At 46.3% G+C, this 15903-nt stretch overlaps 1 protein-coding gene across 12 annotated transcripts in view; it reads left to right on the top strand.

Moving 5' to 3' along the window:
- The window catches only part of LOC100644687 (uncharacterized protein CG43867), a 98871-nt gene that overhangs the window by 72761 nt on the left and 10207 nt on the right, over positions 1 to 15903 (top strand). For 10 of the 12 annotated variants that reach the window (XM_012312588.3, XM_012312592.3, XM_012312590.3 and 7 more), the window contains one exon: positions 10434 to 10496. In XM_012312588.3, the coding sequence (XP_012167978.1) occupies positions 10434 to 10496 (63 nt within the window). Of the gene's footprint in view, positions 1 to 10433; positions 10497 to 12114; positions 12393 to 15349; positions 15586 to 15903 lie in introns of those variants that run through there. The other 2 variants (XM_048409216.1, XM_020865094.2) reach the window with 2 other exon arrangements.

The raw sequence follows: 15903 nt of genomic DNA, 5'->3' as shown, positions 1-15903 counted from the left end.
CGGTCGATCATCGAGTCAACAATGCTATCGAGAAGCAACGTTCGTGCGTGTCTACACGATGGTTGCAAGTTCCCTCACCAGAACACAGATATACACATCGGTGATATTTCTGTTGCCCAAGTTCGCTAACAATACCCAGCCGATGGGACATCTGTTGACAAGAACCGATATCTAGGGACCGTGGTCGACCGATCTGACAACTATCGCCGCTATACTCGCGAGATCCAATTACGACATTCAGCCTACCATGATCCAACTGTGTCAATCATCGAGGACATCGAAAGATCCGACTGTTCAATCAACGTGGCTGATGGTGCCAGACAAATTTAATTATCGATTGTACATTACACATACTATTTTGCTGCGCGTTTTAACAAAAATGTATATGTTAGAGAAATGATTCGAGACCAACAAAATTGTGGCTGTAGCAATTCGATCGCTAGCAGACAAGTTCGTTCGTTTCTCGTCTCCTCGAGTTCGATAATTACCATCCTTCAGCTTTTCCCATGGTTTCCCCAGACTGTAACCCGGCTCGACGAATCTCCAGCAGACGATACTTAAGGCCGGATTCATGATTGCTTCCGCACCCAAGAGACTTAATTATCAGCCGGTCGATCCGTCGCGCGAATTTGTGCATACGTCCAAGTTCTGTGACCATCGTGCACGAACAGTCTGCATATTTCAATCCGTGCAATTACCCTGGAGGTATAGCAGACACTACGATATGGCGAGACCCTACATTAAAGCATAGAGTTGCGGTACCAATTAAATATACGGCCATTTACAGTTGCCTAACAGATTGTAATCTTTTCAATGCGATATGATTATAACGCGACTAAAATATACCACGCGTGTACTAGAATTTTCAATAAATGGACCAAAAGGAAGTATCAGCGATATAGCGATAGAAAAAAAGTGCTAATAAACGAATATTCCAATAATGAAAAAAAAAAAAAAGTCAAAGGATAGTAGAAGCAGCAACAGCGCAGAAACCAAAGGGAAAGTTTGTAAAATTCGATCAAACGATATCCGTGCGTAGAAAATGTGATGCGTGTTCTTGAAAAATTCATGATCGTGTTGTACACGAGGCTGGCAAAAGGCCGCTTCGTACGAGCGATGGGCAAACAAAATGCGCGCACTTCGTCAACCATGGCTAGCTTTTCGATATGCAAAATAAATCGATCTAACCGCACGACCGGCAATAAATAAAGCAAATATAATGCATTTTCCATGGGCGATTTTCGTCGCGGTTCGTCGCGAAAAATCGAGTTGATCGTCACGCAAATTAAGCGGCGGTCGAACAGGCTTTCAATACCGTGTATGAAAATTAAATTCCCCGGATATTGTGCAACGAAAATAACGACGTACGTGTAACCAGTTTGTGCTAACAACAGGGGGGGTGAAAAGGGAGAAATTACATTTTTCTGCGTAGCGTTTGCAAGGTTTAAAAACCAATGACAGTAGAAATGGGAAATTGGTTCTGTTTGGTGAAATATTGGTGATTGGGAATGGCTGAATGTCGTTTACGCGATAACTTGTCGAGAAAAGGTTTAAATTTTCAAATTTCAATGTAAAAAATGGAGTGTACGATCCAAAATCCAACGAGCATCATTTCCAATAACGAAACAAGTCTCCTCTTGCCGCAGGGTTCCCTCGCGGCGGTAAAATCCAGGCATTTGCCTCAATTTTACAAGAACTTCTCAGGTGCGAAAAGGAGTCTGGAAACCATCCAGTCGGATTGCCTGGCAATCCAACGTTCGAACCATCGAGAAAGAGGGAAACGAGCCGCGAGTTCCGCGCGACAAAATCACAGCTATTCGCGCGTGTGTCGCATCGAATCGTCGTCGCGTTCACCGCTTCTTCCTGCTCGCCCTCCTACTCCACCTCTTTCTCCACTCGAGATTCGATTGTCCCGTGGACGAGGCTTTATTATCGACGCGGTAACGCCGTCATCGTCGTCCTCACGATTGTTAGTACGATCGTCGTTATTGTTATTGCACTGTGGCTGGGTCGACACACGAGTTGCGGCCCTCGCTCGTTTTCCGCCTCTCGACTGCCTACGTGCCCAATTCCCAATGCAATTCCGCTTGCGGACGCCCACTGGAATTATTTTCCTATCCATTTTTTACGCGTCAACCCCTGTCCACTTACTACCCGGAGAAATTCGATGGCACTCGCCGATTTAACGTCATAAGCGATAAAACGATAAAAGCTTTTCTTCTTAAAAAATTATCTAAACGTTTAATGCTCAAACAGGATGGAGGCTGGATTAATTCTCAGAAGATCTCGTGCACATTGTTTCACGTTTATTACTTTCGAAGGTACCTTACGTACGATTTTATCTCTTTACCAGTTGACTGCGTTCCACGTGTATACGCGACGTCAATCCAAAACTTTATTTCGGTGCGGTTGACGCGTATACTCATTGTGCGAAATAAACAATTGCCATTTGCTATAAAAACGTGAAAATTTTAGTAAAAGGTAATACAAATTACGTTTACTGATATGTTTCATTTATACTGCCAGTAAACCTAATGTGTATTTTATAAACAAAAGTTTAATTATTTGATTATTCCCTTTGGTGCGTATATCGCCTATTCCCCGAATTGTTTTGTGTTTTATACCAGCTTATATAACATTATACCAGCTATACTATCGGAAGCAAATCTATTTCGAAAATGTGCCGTCTGCTGGAAGCCGTAAGGAGTCGCGTTACTTTGTGTGGTTACTTTGTTTGGTAAAAGTCGCACTGGAATCAACTGAATTTCTTAAATTTATTTTTATTTTTCTTGTTTGTGAATTTTATTATTTTTTGGCAATTTTTAAGTTTTTAATAACAATACCTTTTTCGACAACGAATTGTTAATTTTTTATCGAATAAAAATGTAATCCTCCTCTTGCTATACCTTTTTCATAAAATTTATGATGGGAGCATTTGCCCTGCGTTCGACGTATATACTCGTCATTTCTCGATTTTAACTACGCACCCCGTAAGTTTTTAATAACAATTCCTTTTTCGACAACAAATTGTTAATTTTTTATCGAATAAAAATGTAATCCTCCTTTTGCTATACCTTTTTCATAAAATTTATGATGGGAGCATTTGCCCTGCGTTCGACGTATATACTCGTCATTTCTCGATTTTAACTACGCACCCCGTAAGTTTTTAATAACAATTCCTTTTTCGACAACAAATTGTTAATTTTTTATCGAATAAAAATGTAATCCTCCTTTTGCTATACTTTTTTCATAAAATTTATGATGGGAGCATTTGCGCTGTGTTTGACGTGTATACTCGTCATTGCTCGATTTTAACTACGCACCCCGTAAGAGATTTTTGAAAGTAAATTCCGCAGTTAACAGGTTAAGTAAATTTTCTTTTCGCATAAAGCCAAACGTTATCCTTTTTTTAACTTTATCCTTATAAAATAAGAGACTCGACATTGGTGATAACTAGACAGATAGAGGAAATTTAAACGGGTAAAAATATACGGGACACGTGTAATGCTCGGAAATATGCAAAATATAAAAGGTAAATCTCTATGTATTTAGGTTCCACTTCTTGTATCCGTAAAAATTTGAATTTGTCTAAACGTGGACAGTCCAGCGATAGCAATAACCCAGTCCCCGCCAGGCGAACAACTCCAGCCGATTTCAAATTCTAATCCGATAAACCGCCTATCTCGATGCGACTGTTCGCTCGGTTCCAAATTAATGCATAACACATGACGTTTCCCTGGAAGAGATCACGATGATGGAAATTCCGTGGAGGCAAATTTGCCAGGCTGGCGACGTGGCGCGCTCGGAATCACGCGTTTTGCGACTCGCCGAGCGGAAAAAGGTCAACCGGATTGTTAATCGCGATCTGGTCGTTAGGTTGATGTAATTGATTGATCCGCGCCGCTAATAGGAACGCGATGAATTATATGATCGTGGCCGTCCTCTCTAGCATTGTCCGACGACCGCGAATATAACGCGGAACCGCTAACGAAATTTTCATCGTTGGAAATTAATTCGCGAGCGGCTCGCCGCCGATGATCATCCTCCGTGCGGGAAATCGAGTTATCGATTTTTGTAGAAACGAGGCCTGTGCCGCGCGCGCGTCCCGTTTCGCGTCCACATCTCGACGAAATCTTAAGGAGACGAAGGATATTCACGAGGATAGCAAAGAACTTTCGCTCGTTCCCGTGGCGAAATCGGGAAGCCCGAAAGAGAAATCTCGCCTTATCTTTCACGGCCTATTTTTACGATTCTCAGTTGGGAAAAATTCAAACGGCGTGACCTGCTTTGAATAAGTAATGCGTCATGGAATGGTCGATCCTCGGGAATTTGCTTCGTTTTCCGACGATCTCCAATCCCCGTTCGCTCTTCGGGATTTTTATGGACGCGTGTCGCTCGCGTGATTAATTTTCGTGTTCCTCTCTCCATCTTCTTCTCTCTCTCTCTCTCTCGCTGTCATAGAGCGAGGTAGAAACGATGGATAAATATGTTTGAATAAAGTTAGGAAGTCAGGAAGGAAGAACAGGTGTTCCAGAAAACGGTAAGAGAAGGAAAAGTTTGAAAGAAGCGGTGGAAGAGAATTAATACGGCCCCTCGGGCGCTTACAGGTTGTCGCTTCTTAAACAAACAATTAATACAAAGAGGCTGGAGGTGGTCAGGGCCGAGGGTGAACCGTAAGTAGGTTTCACCGCGATAATTTCGACGATGATGACCGTAATAATGGGAACAGTGAACGAAAAGAAATTTTGCCGGAGGTGGAACAGGGTACAACAGGTAGTATCCCTCTCAAAGACACTTTTTTTTAGAAACTTTGATAAAAGACGGATGAAACAAAGAACTCGGTAGGTGTGAGCGCGGCATTCTCTTCAAGCCTTTTCGCGAAAAATTTTACGACATTGCTATGCGCGTTTTTGCTCCGTGTCGATGGAACGTTTCACGGAAGATCGATGTATCCGAGGAAAGTTGAAGGAGAACGAGCCAGGAGGAAGATTAAAGTAATTTTCTGCTGCTTCGCGTACAGTTCGTTGACACCGCGAGAACTTGCCTGCTTGTTGAAGGAAAATTGTGGAAGTTGAAATTGGAAGTTGAATTAGATTTAACTTTGAAAGTCCATCCGGTGGCAAGTCAGCGCGCAGCAAAATAGCCGAAAGTGACAATTTCCTTCTTTCGGTCACCAGCCGGGAAACATCGTGGAACTAGTTTCTCTCCTGTTTCCCTAATCCCGGCTTTTCTTTGAACCTCGTCTACCTGTCAGTCTAACTGAAATATCCGGCACAAATTGCATCGCGTAAATTGGGCGCAACGTCTTTCGAAAAGCATACGTTTAAGGATGATGAACCGGTAGTTGATTATTCTTACGATTGTTGTGAAATCCCCTTAACAAAGACAAAGCGCTTTACATCTTCGTTAATGACGTTTCAAAGAGAAGATCCAACGAAATGCAGAGACTCGATAGACCCGCGACGCTGGTTCGTGATATAGAAGACCGTTCCGATCACCCTGCAATATTAACACTCGTCTGTCTCTCGTGCTAGAAGCGTCTTCTTACGTCTCATCCTCCTTTCCAATTATCTCTAACCCAATCTACCTCGTAAAAGAATAAATCACGCGGCGATGTTCGATAACCGGTTGCTCGTCGGTCGTTCGTTTATTAATGCAGGCTCGTCGATTCTCGTGAATAATAATCTATCCGGTCGCGTACATGAATCGACGTTATTAATTAATAGAATCGATATGGAAACTGATAACGCGGCGAACGTGACGAATCTAGGTCAACGGTGCGATGTGTCGCCGGCTACGGCCACGTAATTTTCTTGCCGTTCCGCTCTCGAGGGAGCGCCGACCGTGTTGTACCCTTTTCCGCTCGAAATAATTAATATACAAGGCACGAGAGAGCGATCCGTAGGCGGTGGGATTTCGGCCCAAGGAAAGCTCTTTCCGAGGGTGGTCGGCGAAGCCCATGAAGTGCTAATGTGCTTCCGTAAAGACCTGCACGCTACCTCGGCCCGGACCGGTTCATAAAAAATGCACGCGTTCTTGGAGTTTGCCTTTCTCGCGAACCGTGCCCTACCGCTCCGCAGTGTTCGCGACTTTAACCGAAGGGGAAACGTTAAGGAGATCCGTTGAATATAATTTACAGCGCGAGATGTAAAGAGCAATACGGAGTAGCACAAAGATAAAGCGTAACGCTTAAACTTTAACGCTTGAAAAGAAAAGTCAAAAACGATAGAAAAATTCTATCTACGGTGGATTGCAATGACGTCCCATTCGTATATCGTATATCGTAGAAAAACTTGCCCGATCAAACGCGAAAGGAATCGGTTTCTATTCTTCGTCAAACGTTGAAAGAAACGCGATTCGTGGTGCGTATCGTTATCGAGAAACGTATCATTCGCAAGACGGAGGGAGTGGAGTCGCGTGACGATTTTTCCAAGGGAAATGGTATTAATCGAACACGGTAGCGAGCGTGTAGCGTGGTTCCCTTCAACCGGCGTTCTTTTTCGTTCACGCGACACCATCGGCCCGCCATAAATTCGTCGGGACACAAAGAGAAACGAAACTCAAGAAGGCGCACGATGCTTTATGTCTCGCATCACGCGACCCACCGATAACATTAACGAACCAATCCCAACCTCGTGCCCTTCTCCGACCGTTTTCCACCCTTCTCAGAAAACGCCGCGGGGTGAGAGTTATCGTTTCGGCCGACTGCTCTCGCGTTCTTCTGCTCGCTCGCCCTTTCTTACCCCAACCAACCCCTTTTCGACTGCTTAAACCCTAACGAATCCGCTGGCCTTCTTCTCTCTGTTTGGCCCACTTTTCTCTGTTGCGTGGCTTTCCTGGTCACTCGTGTTCGTTCGACGCGCTGCGGTTTTTGCGTCGCCTCTTCGTGCAGTGAACGAGCGTAATCATCGTCAACCTGTTTCGTGATCATCCTCGGCGTGCTCTCCTTGGGGATGGAACGTGGCTCACACGCGTGGCCGGGGATGTGAATCGTGAACTTTACAGACGCGATTAACCTTTTGTCGTTGGATTCGCTGATTAAAAGTCGCTCCTTTTCGGGCGAGGATAAATGTTTTTGTTTCGTGACGAATCGGTAGCTCGCCGAGCATAGCCAGCCGTAATTCGTAAATGTCAGACGCTGCTAGGAGGCCGATCTATCGCGAAGATCTATCGCAGGTTTTCGAAACTTTAGAAAAGCCTAGAAGATATTGCAGGACCCGTTTATCGAAGTGTAACGAGGTTAAAGGAGAACAAAGCGGAATAAATTTGTTAAATCGCGGTTCATAAGGAACGATCAATTCGTGGAGCGTTCGCCTCTCTGTCTCTTCACTCGACGTAGCCACTGCCCGAGATCGATTCGATTTGAATTCCAGCCATACCACGGCACGCTCGACGTCGAATACCACCGCACAGACGTTTTCATTTAGCCGCGGGGCCAACTTCTTTTTTTCCCGCTTTAATTCCCCGACCCCTTTTCCTGCTGCCTGTGTTCGCGTCACCTGTTCGCTTTCAACGAAAGCTGAAGTACGCACGAGCTCCCATAACGAATGCATCCTCTCGTGGCCGTGTAACGGCTCGATAACGATCGACTCTTGCATTGCGAGTTATATACCTTGCTTTCTCATACCCTCGCACCGTCGTCAGCAAGGCGTCACTCTTTTCCTCCACGGAGCTGTTTCTCCGTCGAAACTTGAAAAACTTCCCGTTGTCGGTCGAGTCGAACGAAATCCACGAGAATTTGGAACGTTCTCCTTTAACGCGAGGCTCGCGAGAAATCTGTTAGCTTCCCAAGGAACATCGGTAGCGCCCTGCCATCTAACAGACCGTTTGATCTTTCGCTAGTCACCTCGTCGTTCGCTAAAAGATTCACGAGAACGCCCACCCTGACAGCGAGTTTCGTTCAACGGTTTGCTATTCATGGTGTCGGCTGTATTCACGAAGGAAAGCAAGGGTCCTTTTCCCTCTTTCTCTCTCTTCTTAGGAGAAGACGAAACATCACCGGAACACGCGCAGTCCCGACGACGAGGAGCCACGATTTTCATAAGCCCTTATTGCCGTGTTCGTTGCCGAATCGCGGGCACAACGAGCTAAGGGAGAAAGGGAAGAGAAAACGGGAGAAAAGGAGAGCTTAAGCGTTGACGACAGTTTGAGAGATTCTCCTGGTATCCCGTTTGCGGCTAATGTACCGCCCTTACCCTCCATCGCAGACGTTCTTTCTTCTCGAGTCTAGCCGCGACTTTAACGCCAGAGGAAATCCGCGCCTACCCCGTTGCGAGGAACGTTTCTGCCTACCTTCGCCTCGATACCGTACTTCCTTTCTTGCTCTCGTACTTTTCTTCTCATCTTCTTCTCCTCTTCCCTCCTTTCGTACTTCCTCCCTCTTGACTTTCCCCCTTTTTTTTCGCTCCCTCTCAACGCCAGATGCTACTAACTGCACCCTCCTGATGAGATCCTCCTGTAGGCTGCCTGTTCAGCTTCTTTCCAGCGAGCCGTCTTCGCGAGGAAGGGCTGAATTCTCACGCACGCGGCCCCTTGCAGCACGTAGACCAGCCCTGGATCGAACGTCTCGTGCGCTCGTTCGACGCCCTTTGCCCTCGCTATCTGCTCCGCCACCCCCGTGTTTGCGGTTGTTTGCGTCGCCAACCGCTTCGTCGAGCGCTCTGCTGCCTTTCATCACGGTGATTGGGTCGCGAGTGCCGTTGCTTATCGGCGGCAAAGTTGCTCGGAATAATTGGAGGACTCCCATTTGCTCTCCCCTGCCTTTTGTCGCTATTCGCTGCTGGCTCGTCCCGTCGAATCTACGACTTGCGTTCCGGCGCCGCTATAAATGCATCTGCGTTCTATTATTTACCAATCAACCATGATACATCGACTAGTCGTTAACACTTGTACGCTCCGTGGCCGTATATATCAGCGATGCTAAAGCATGCGCCGCGTTCCAACGCAGTGTTGCAACGCCGCGGCAGCCCTCGCAGCAGATGGTTTCGCACGTTTCACCGTGTCAATTACCAGCAACGATGAATCGTTCTCTCGTTAACAGCGAGAGGAGGAACGACGCGATAAACGCTCCGGTTATTTGATCGGTGCCGAGGCCCTTATTGTATAAACAGTTTTGCCGCGGAATAAATTGTGCTGCGGGGAAAAGTGGCGATAGTGGCCGAGCGAGCCGCGGAATTTTCGACGATATAACACGCGCCAATACGGAAGGTTTTGTCTGGTGCACGCGCGGCGAAACAACGCAGGCGTCGCTGTGCTCGGGTACTCGGTGATTAATTAAAACGGAGGTTAATATACGGGTCGAGGCGCGGCTTTAAGAGCAATTCATACTGTCCCGAGGGGTCAACCACGGAATACTTTTTAGCCGGTTCCACGGTAGAGAGAGTCAACGAGCGAGTCTGATTCTCTGCCCGGTTTAATGGGCCACCCTGCTAATTCCAAGAAGACTTAAATCACGGCTGCGTATCGAATGAATTACCCATTATTTTCGTAAATAGCCGCCGCTCGCGCACCGGACGGCCGCGACGTTTTTTCGTCGCTCATGAGTCTTCTGGGACACCGGCGTCCAGCTTCCTCCGAAGACGAGTCGATATACGACAGTAAAAATACTGCCCAACACAGTCGTGATCCCTTATTGTGACGATAGACAGAGAATATAGTAGAATAGAGTAGAATTTATTGTCTCATTCGCAGTTTCAATTTAGACGTAAACGTTCAAATTCAAGTATTTGTATTTGAACGAAAAAATTCAAGAATTTTGAGATCTCGCATCGAGCTGAAAAATCTTTCGCAGGAAATCAATTCTCGGGGCGAAAATGTAGAAATATGTCCGTGTCGGTGGAGGAGCGGCGCGTATCAATCTTTGACGGATCAAGCAAGTTTTGTGGCACCGCTTGAGTCCGTGGTATCCATTAAACTCTCGTCAGACAGGCATCCACGCGTCGAGCTATGGACTTAACCAAGTTTGATGGAAGTTTTCCCGCTGGAAGGAAAATTAGATGACGCGAGATATCGCGGCCCCTCTTTCCTTTCGGCTTACCAGCGAACTGCTTCTTGATTCCTCGTGCCTGCTGACGCCAGATTATGAATATTTCATTTTTTCCTCGACACGGTAGACGCGTCCATGCTCCTCGAGACCCAACATTCGCCTCGATGGACACGAAGCGTTCATTGTTTGCGGACAATACGCGCTCCAGAGTAGCTTTATCGGTATCCCGACGACTCGTTTCGTAGGATGGCTCTGAACGTGTTGGATCGTCGTTTTCTCTGCTGTCTAAATAAATTCCCTGTGGAAAAGAATTATTTAAAAATATATTTTGCAAGCAACGATGGTGATGAATCATTAGTAAACTTAATTTCTCAAATACCAAAGTAGCGCCGTTTCGTTCCGGTGTAGAATCTAGAAATACTAACTGATTTTCTTTTCTCTATTGCAGCTCTCGGAGCTCGAGCAGCGGGTGTTGGAAGCGGAGGGCCGAGCCGACGAGGCGGAGGACAAGGTGAGAATAAATTTTCCAGTCGCGATCGTTTCGTCATCTCGAAGAGATTTCTCCTCCTCTGCGCTTTTCGCTCAAGAACACCGATCATCCTTTCGATTCTCGGCTCGTTAACGTTTCCTTCAGGTCGTAAACATCGATTCAGGCCGTTGAGAGAAATCGAAACGCTGCTGGTAAATCGGTTTCGTCTCACGGCATCGTAGCTCACGAACGTCCAATCGATTCGGTGTAAATGATTGCGCTGTAGCTCTGCTATTAACGGAACGCCAGTGTCGTTGGTTAATGCTCGACCAACTGGCCCGAAGACACCAAGGATAAATAATTAATTTAGCGAGTGGTAACGACGTTCCTAGCAAGTCCTACCGTCCGCTTTAATGACTCGCCTCCATCAGGCCAGTATTTTATATACCGAGTGTTCCGTTATAATTTACTCTCCGGTATAGCCTTAGTAGCTTATCTAAAAATCATATTTTAGAGGCTGAAATTAGAGCGCCGCTTTTTCTTTCGATCGTTCAACGAAATGGAGAAATTATACAATAAGATTTATAGATAATTTTGTGTAATCGATAGAGTGGCTTAAGAGAGCGTTGCGTTGCAGCTATGCACGCCCTTTGACCTTTTCAGAACCTTGTCCCTGAGTTTCTGCCGGAGATCCTGACTTTTAATCGGGCCGTAAAACATTAAATTCAGTGAACCAGGTTAATTAGAAGTTCGTGCATAAGTTGTGAAGCCGAACATACGCGGAATGGAGTCGTATCTTAATGGACGGATGTTCCAAGTGTCTGATCTTCCACCTACCAGCGTAGATAGGAACATCGAATAGTCTCCCCTCACCGACAAAGCACTTGTTAAGTGAATATTTAAATATCGTAAAAGCGGTTAACTGTTACTTAGTTTTATCACGCTTCGCAACGTGAGCGATCAAACGGCGGAGTTCCACGTGAAAATATCGATACTGCGTTACCGACTAGATAACCAACTGTTCGAGGGTGCACCAGGAAACCCACCGACTATCGTCTCTACCGAGTTTCGCATCGATTTTTTCCCCCGACCTTGCAACCCGGTTGCCTGGTATTTACCGACGGATACTCAAATTTTCATAAACCATCCGGCCCTGACTTTGTACCAACCGTGGGCAATCGCAATTCGGAACTTTACAACTTTGCATTCGATGTTCCGATAAATCGATCCTATGGAATACCAGCTCACCGATTCGTTTGCTCTGTTTTCTTTAATCGACATTAATTCCCTTTTGATACGAAAGAAAGAAGACGTGCATCGATTCGGAACGTTATTTACGAAACATAGACAGCAGCCTTCGAATTAATCTCTAAATTCTGTCTTGGTCGATTCTTCAAAGATCTACCAAAAAAGGAAATCGTATAATTTGCAAAGCAACGACATTGAACCGAAAAGTTTACTTTACCCTGGAAGTAAAGAGAATTCGGGAGTAAAAGTTCGGTCGGTACACCGGAGGATCCGGGTGTCAGAGCGCATGTTACGTCGCATTGATTTTTGCGTTTGGCTGGCGAGAAAGACGGGGACCACGAGAACGGGAGAAAGACGACCAGCTGGAACCGTTGATGGACGAACGAGGAGAGCGCGAGAGGCAAGAAGAGCAAAGAGAGAGAAAGAGAGAGAAGAGCGACAATATGGCCGTACGACCGGCCGGCAAGACCGTCGTTTTGTTATGACCTCGAAATTCGGCCAAAAAGTCGGGCGTTCGTGAACCACGTGTATCCGGTGCCGGTGCCGGCGGTAGATCTTCCGCGATCGTTCTTGCCCTCGATCCTTGGTGCACCCCTCGATCGTGACGGGGAGAATCGGTCGGGACAGCGGCGTCGACGAACCAGCGCGTTCTTGAAAATTATGGAGACCGGCAGGTGACACCGATGAAAGGTAAAAACCCTTTGACACCAGTCACCACACACACTGTCTTTTATATTCAAACATCTCGTCCAGTTTTTCCTTATACCTATTGATTTTCACGTTTAATCGAGTTTCATAGCTTCGAGGTCATGGTTGTCGAAGCCATTCTTCGCAGTTGTTCTTCTTGATTCTTTAGTCTTGTTCTGTTCGAGAAGATCGTGCGTAGTTTGTAGTTCGACTTGCTCCCTTCGATGTTGACACCATGTTTAACTATCTTACGGATCACGGAGAATTCTTAACGAACTCTGTTTCTCTCAAGAAAGGGAATTCGTCGTAGCGTTTTAGGTGAACAGCGATTTATATTATATTCATCGGTAGTGTTCAAGAAATGTTCTTGATCGTGACCGTTGTAAGGACAATGTCCAGACAAGTGTCTTGGTGCTCAGTATAGATGCAGGTTTATCAGTGTGTTCGATCAAGATTGAATCCAAGCAGATCTACGAGTGCGTGGACACGAAGCGTCGCGAGGAAAGAAACGAGAGACGAAGAGCGTCTTAGCGGACGCGGGTCGACTTAACGACCCGCTTTGACGGGACGTGTCGCGTATAGAATTGGCGTGCAGCCAATTCATGAGTAATCCACGTTTCCCGTGAGCTGCCGCGCAAGCAAACAAAATAAAGGTACTTACGCGCAGTCGTTGCTTTCTTACTCCCCGCGTACAGTTCCCCTTTAAATATTTCAAAGCAGCCGTGGCGCCGGACTTGTTTCGATGTTGCTGTTTCTCTACGATGAAGCCCCTGTTTCGAACGTCGATTCTCCGAATCTGCCCTTTGAGAACAAGGTTCTTAAAGTCACCGTAGAGTCGCGGCTTTCTTCGTCGTGCGATCCAGGTCGGCTTAATCTCTAGGGTTTCGGTACCTCTCTCGCTGGGCTTGAGTCATAGCGATGTAACGCTTGATTTCGTTGCGCGTTGCTATCTTTAGTCTTGGCGATGTGATATTCGAATTTCACTTCTTTGCAATAAGGTATTGTGAGTAAGATAAAATTATACAGTTCACAGGTTCGTTCGTGGCAAAACATAAATTACGGCAAATTTAGAGAATAGTGTTTGTAACTATACCTTGTGTTTACTTGTCACGAGTGGAATACGATTATAATATCTGCAAATATTCTTGGTTACTGATAAATAGACCGCGGATTTATATATTTATGCAACTTCATAACTTTACTAAAATAATTGAAAAAATGAGACTCGAGCAAAAGATTGCTTTATCTATGAAATATCGTAAATGACACTATACTTTGGATACCTTAGATATCTTTACATATTACGCGTGCATCTATTTACAAAGAAACGACAAACGAGGTTCCTCGTGTATGTTCCAAATATTTCTTTCGCTATGTCTTTGAAAAACGTTCTTTTCAAACCGTGGACTATACTTTTTCTGGGAGAACTCGCGTCTAGCTCCACTCGAGCCTCAAAATTCCAATCTTCTCAGCCTCTTGCAATTCCTCGTTAACGAGGAGGTCGCGCGATATACGCGGAATAGCGGACAATGTCGAGCCCTTCTCGGTCGACGACGCGTTTCTCACGCGTTCGTCGGTCGTTGATCCATTTAGCCAGCCGCAGTCGTGGTCGTCTGTTCCCTTTTTTTCCGCGGCTCGTTCCCCCCGACGATCGCAGTTGAATGAATGTTTCTGCATGTACATGCACGTTAACGGGCTGCTTTTGGCGGGAAGCCAGCACGATTCGACGATGCGTCCGTGAGAGGTGATACCGCTTTGTCGCGTGTACGCGCACGTGCGTCGAACCACCATGAAAAGATAAGGGAGCCAGCCTCTCAGCTCGTCCCATGGAACCCGCTATGATTCGTGCGTCCCCTTCGCCAACGAAAACAAAGTGGCCCTTTGCCATTGAAAGGTCCCTGTAAGCTTCCGAACGCATACGATTTTGTTCAAGAAGCTCGTAATACCGTGGATTTAGTTATTATTTTAGGTTAGTATCCTGAATGGATCGGTCCAATTTTCATGAAACGTTATTGCGATCTTCTATCAAGAAGGTAGTAAACCAAAGGGGGAAAAAAGGAATGCGTAAAGACAATGCAAATGGCAACAGACGTGACGTTTCTGTAGATCAGCGGATGGGATTAGATTATTCCAGCCAGCAGCTATTTCTAGTTTCGCAGTATTTCGCTTTCAGGGTTGTGCCTCCGGAGACGCAACACGAATCGATAAATCTTCGGATAGAGTTCAAACGTCCGCAGAAGTCGTTCGATCGAATGATAAACTCGCCGTAGCCGGTCGTTGTCTCTGAATTAAACAGCTCCGACTCGACTGCCAAGTCTGCCTTCCTCTGTTTCCCTATTGAAATCCAATGAACCGAGTAACATTGAAAAAGACAAAGAGTTTCGCAGACCATTTGATTGCTTGCAGATAGCCAATTTCTAAATACAATCTGCTTTAAAAGTGAGAAATCCAAGAACTGCTGTACCACCCGCTAGATATAATTAAAAGCCAGCAACCGTGAATCCTACGATCCTCGGCGACGAATCAACTTGTGCGTTCAGAAGTCGACAACCGGAAGGCTCGTCCCTCCCATACAGCGATCAGTGTCGCTATGAGACACCCCGTGGACGATCGTTCATCGCAGAACGTGTCGCGTGGTGACGACGGGCGCAGGCCTGCGAGATACAAGCGTGGAGCAGATCGATAAATCTCAAGACGTAGAGCCAACGTGGAACGTGTTCGCGATCGGGCTGTCGCGTATTCATCGGTTTCCCTCCGACTCGGGTGGTGTTAGAGGCTGCGAATCGGCAGAGAGCCTAAGGAAGGAGCCGCCGTCTGTCGTCTACTATCAGGCCGACGTACTTGCCTGAGGGGTGGCGTGTGTGCACACGAGGACCTCTACGAATTCTGCCATTGGCTGCGAGCCAACGTGACTCATCGGCCGCAGGAAAGGCCGAAGAGTTTACGCGCATTAGTTTCGTTCAGTTCAGTTCGATCATCGGCATCGTGCGCACCCTTATCACCGTAGTTTATCCCCCGAGACTCGTTCGAGTTGCGGTTACGAGACAAGGGAAATCTCGTGTCCTGGTTCGCTGTTTATGGGAGTGTCCTCGAGAATCGAGCAAGAGCCCTCGAGGAGAGGAACGAAGGGTTTAAAGGGGTCATTGGTCGATTCTGATTAGCTCGCGATCGGCTATCATGGCCACTCGTAACCTGGGTAAGGAATCATCTAATATCGTATTTTTTAAACGTTCGGTAGGATACGATTTCTTGGGAAAAGTTGGTGGAAAAACAAGAATCGAACGTACGATCGTCGTATCGCGTGTCGAATAAATTGTATCGGGGGTGTAGAGTAACGATGCGGCACGTGGCCAGATGAGATTTACAGTGAAATGGGCCAGTGTGCTGGCTCGGTGTGAAAGAGTGATCGAATATCTGGAACGACAATTCGGTGGAATGTCGGTGCTATTAATACTGCTCTGCCAGCGATGATTCGCGTTGCGGCCCAGCTTTCTTACTCATCGTCCGCAAACGG

Source organism: Bombus terrestris, chromosome 10 (assembly GCF_910591885.1).
Source record: "Bombus terrestris chromosome 10, iyBomTerr1.2, whole genome shotgun sequence".
Taxonomy (NCBI): Eukaryota; Metazoa; Arthropoda; class Insecta; order Hymenoptera; family Apidae; genus Bombus; species Bombus terrestris.
The sequence above is the reverse complement of the archived record's forward strand: the minus strand, read 5'-3'. Positions and strand labels throughout refer to the sequence as shown.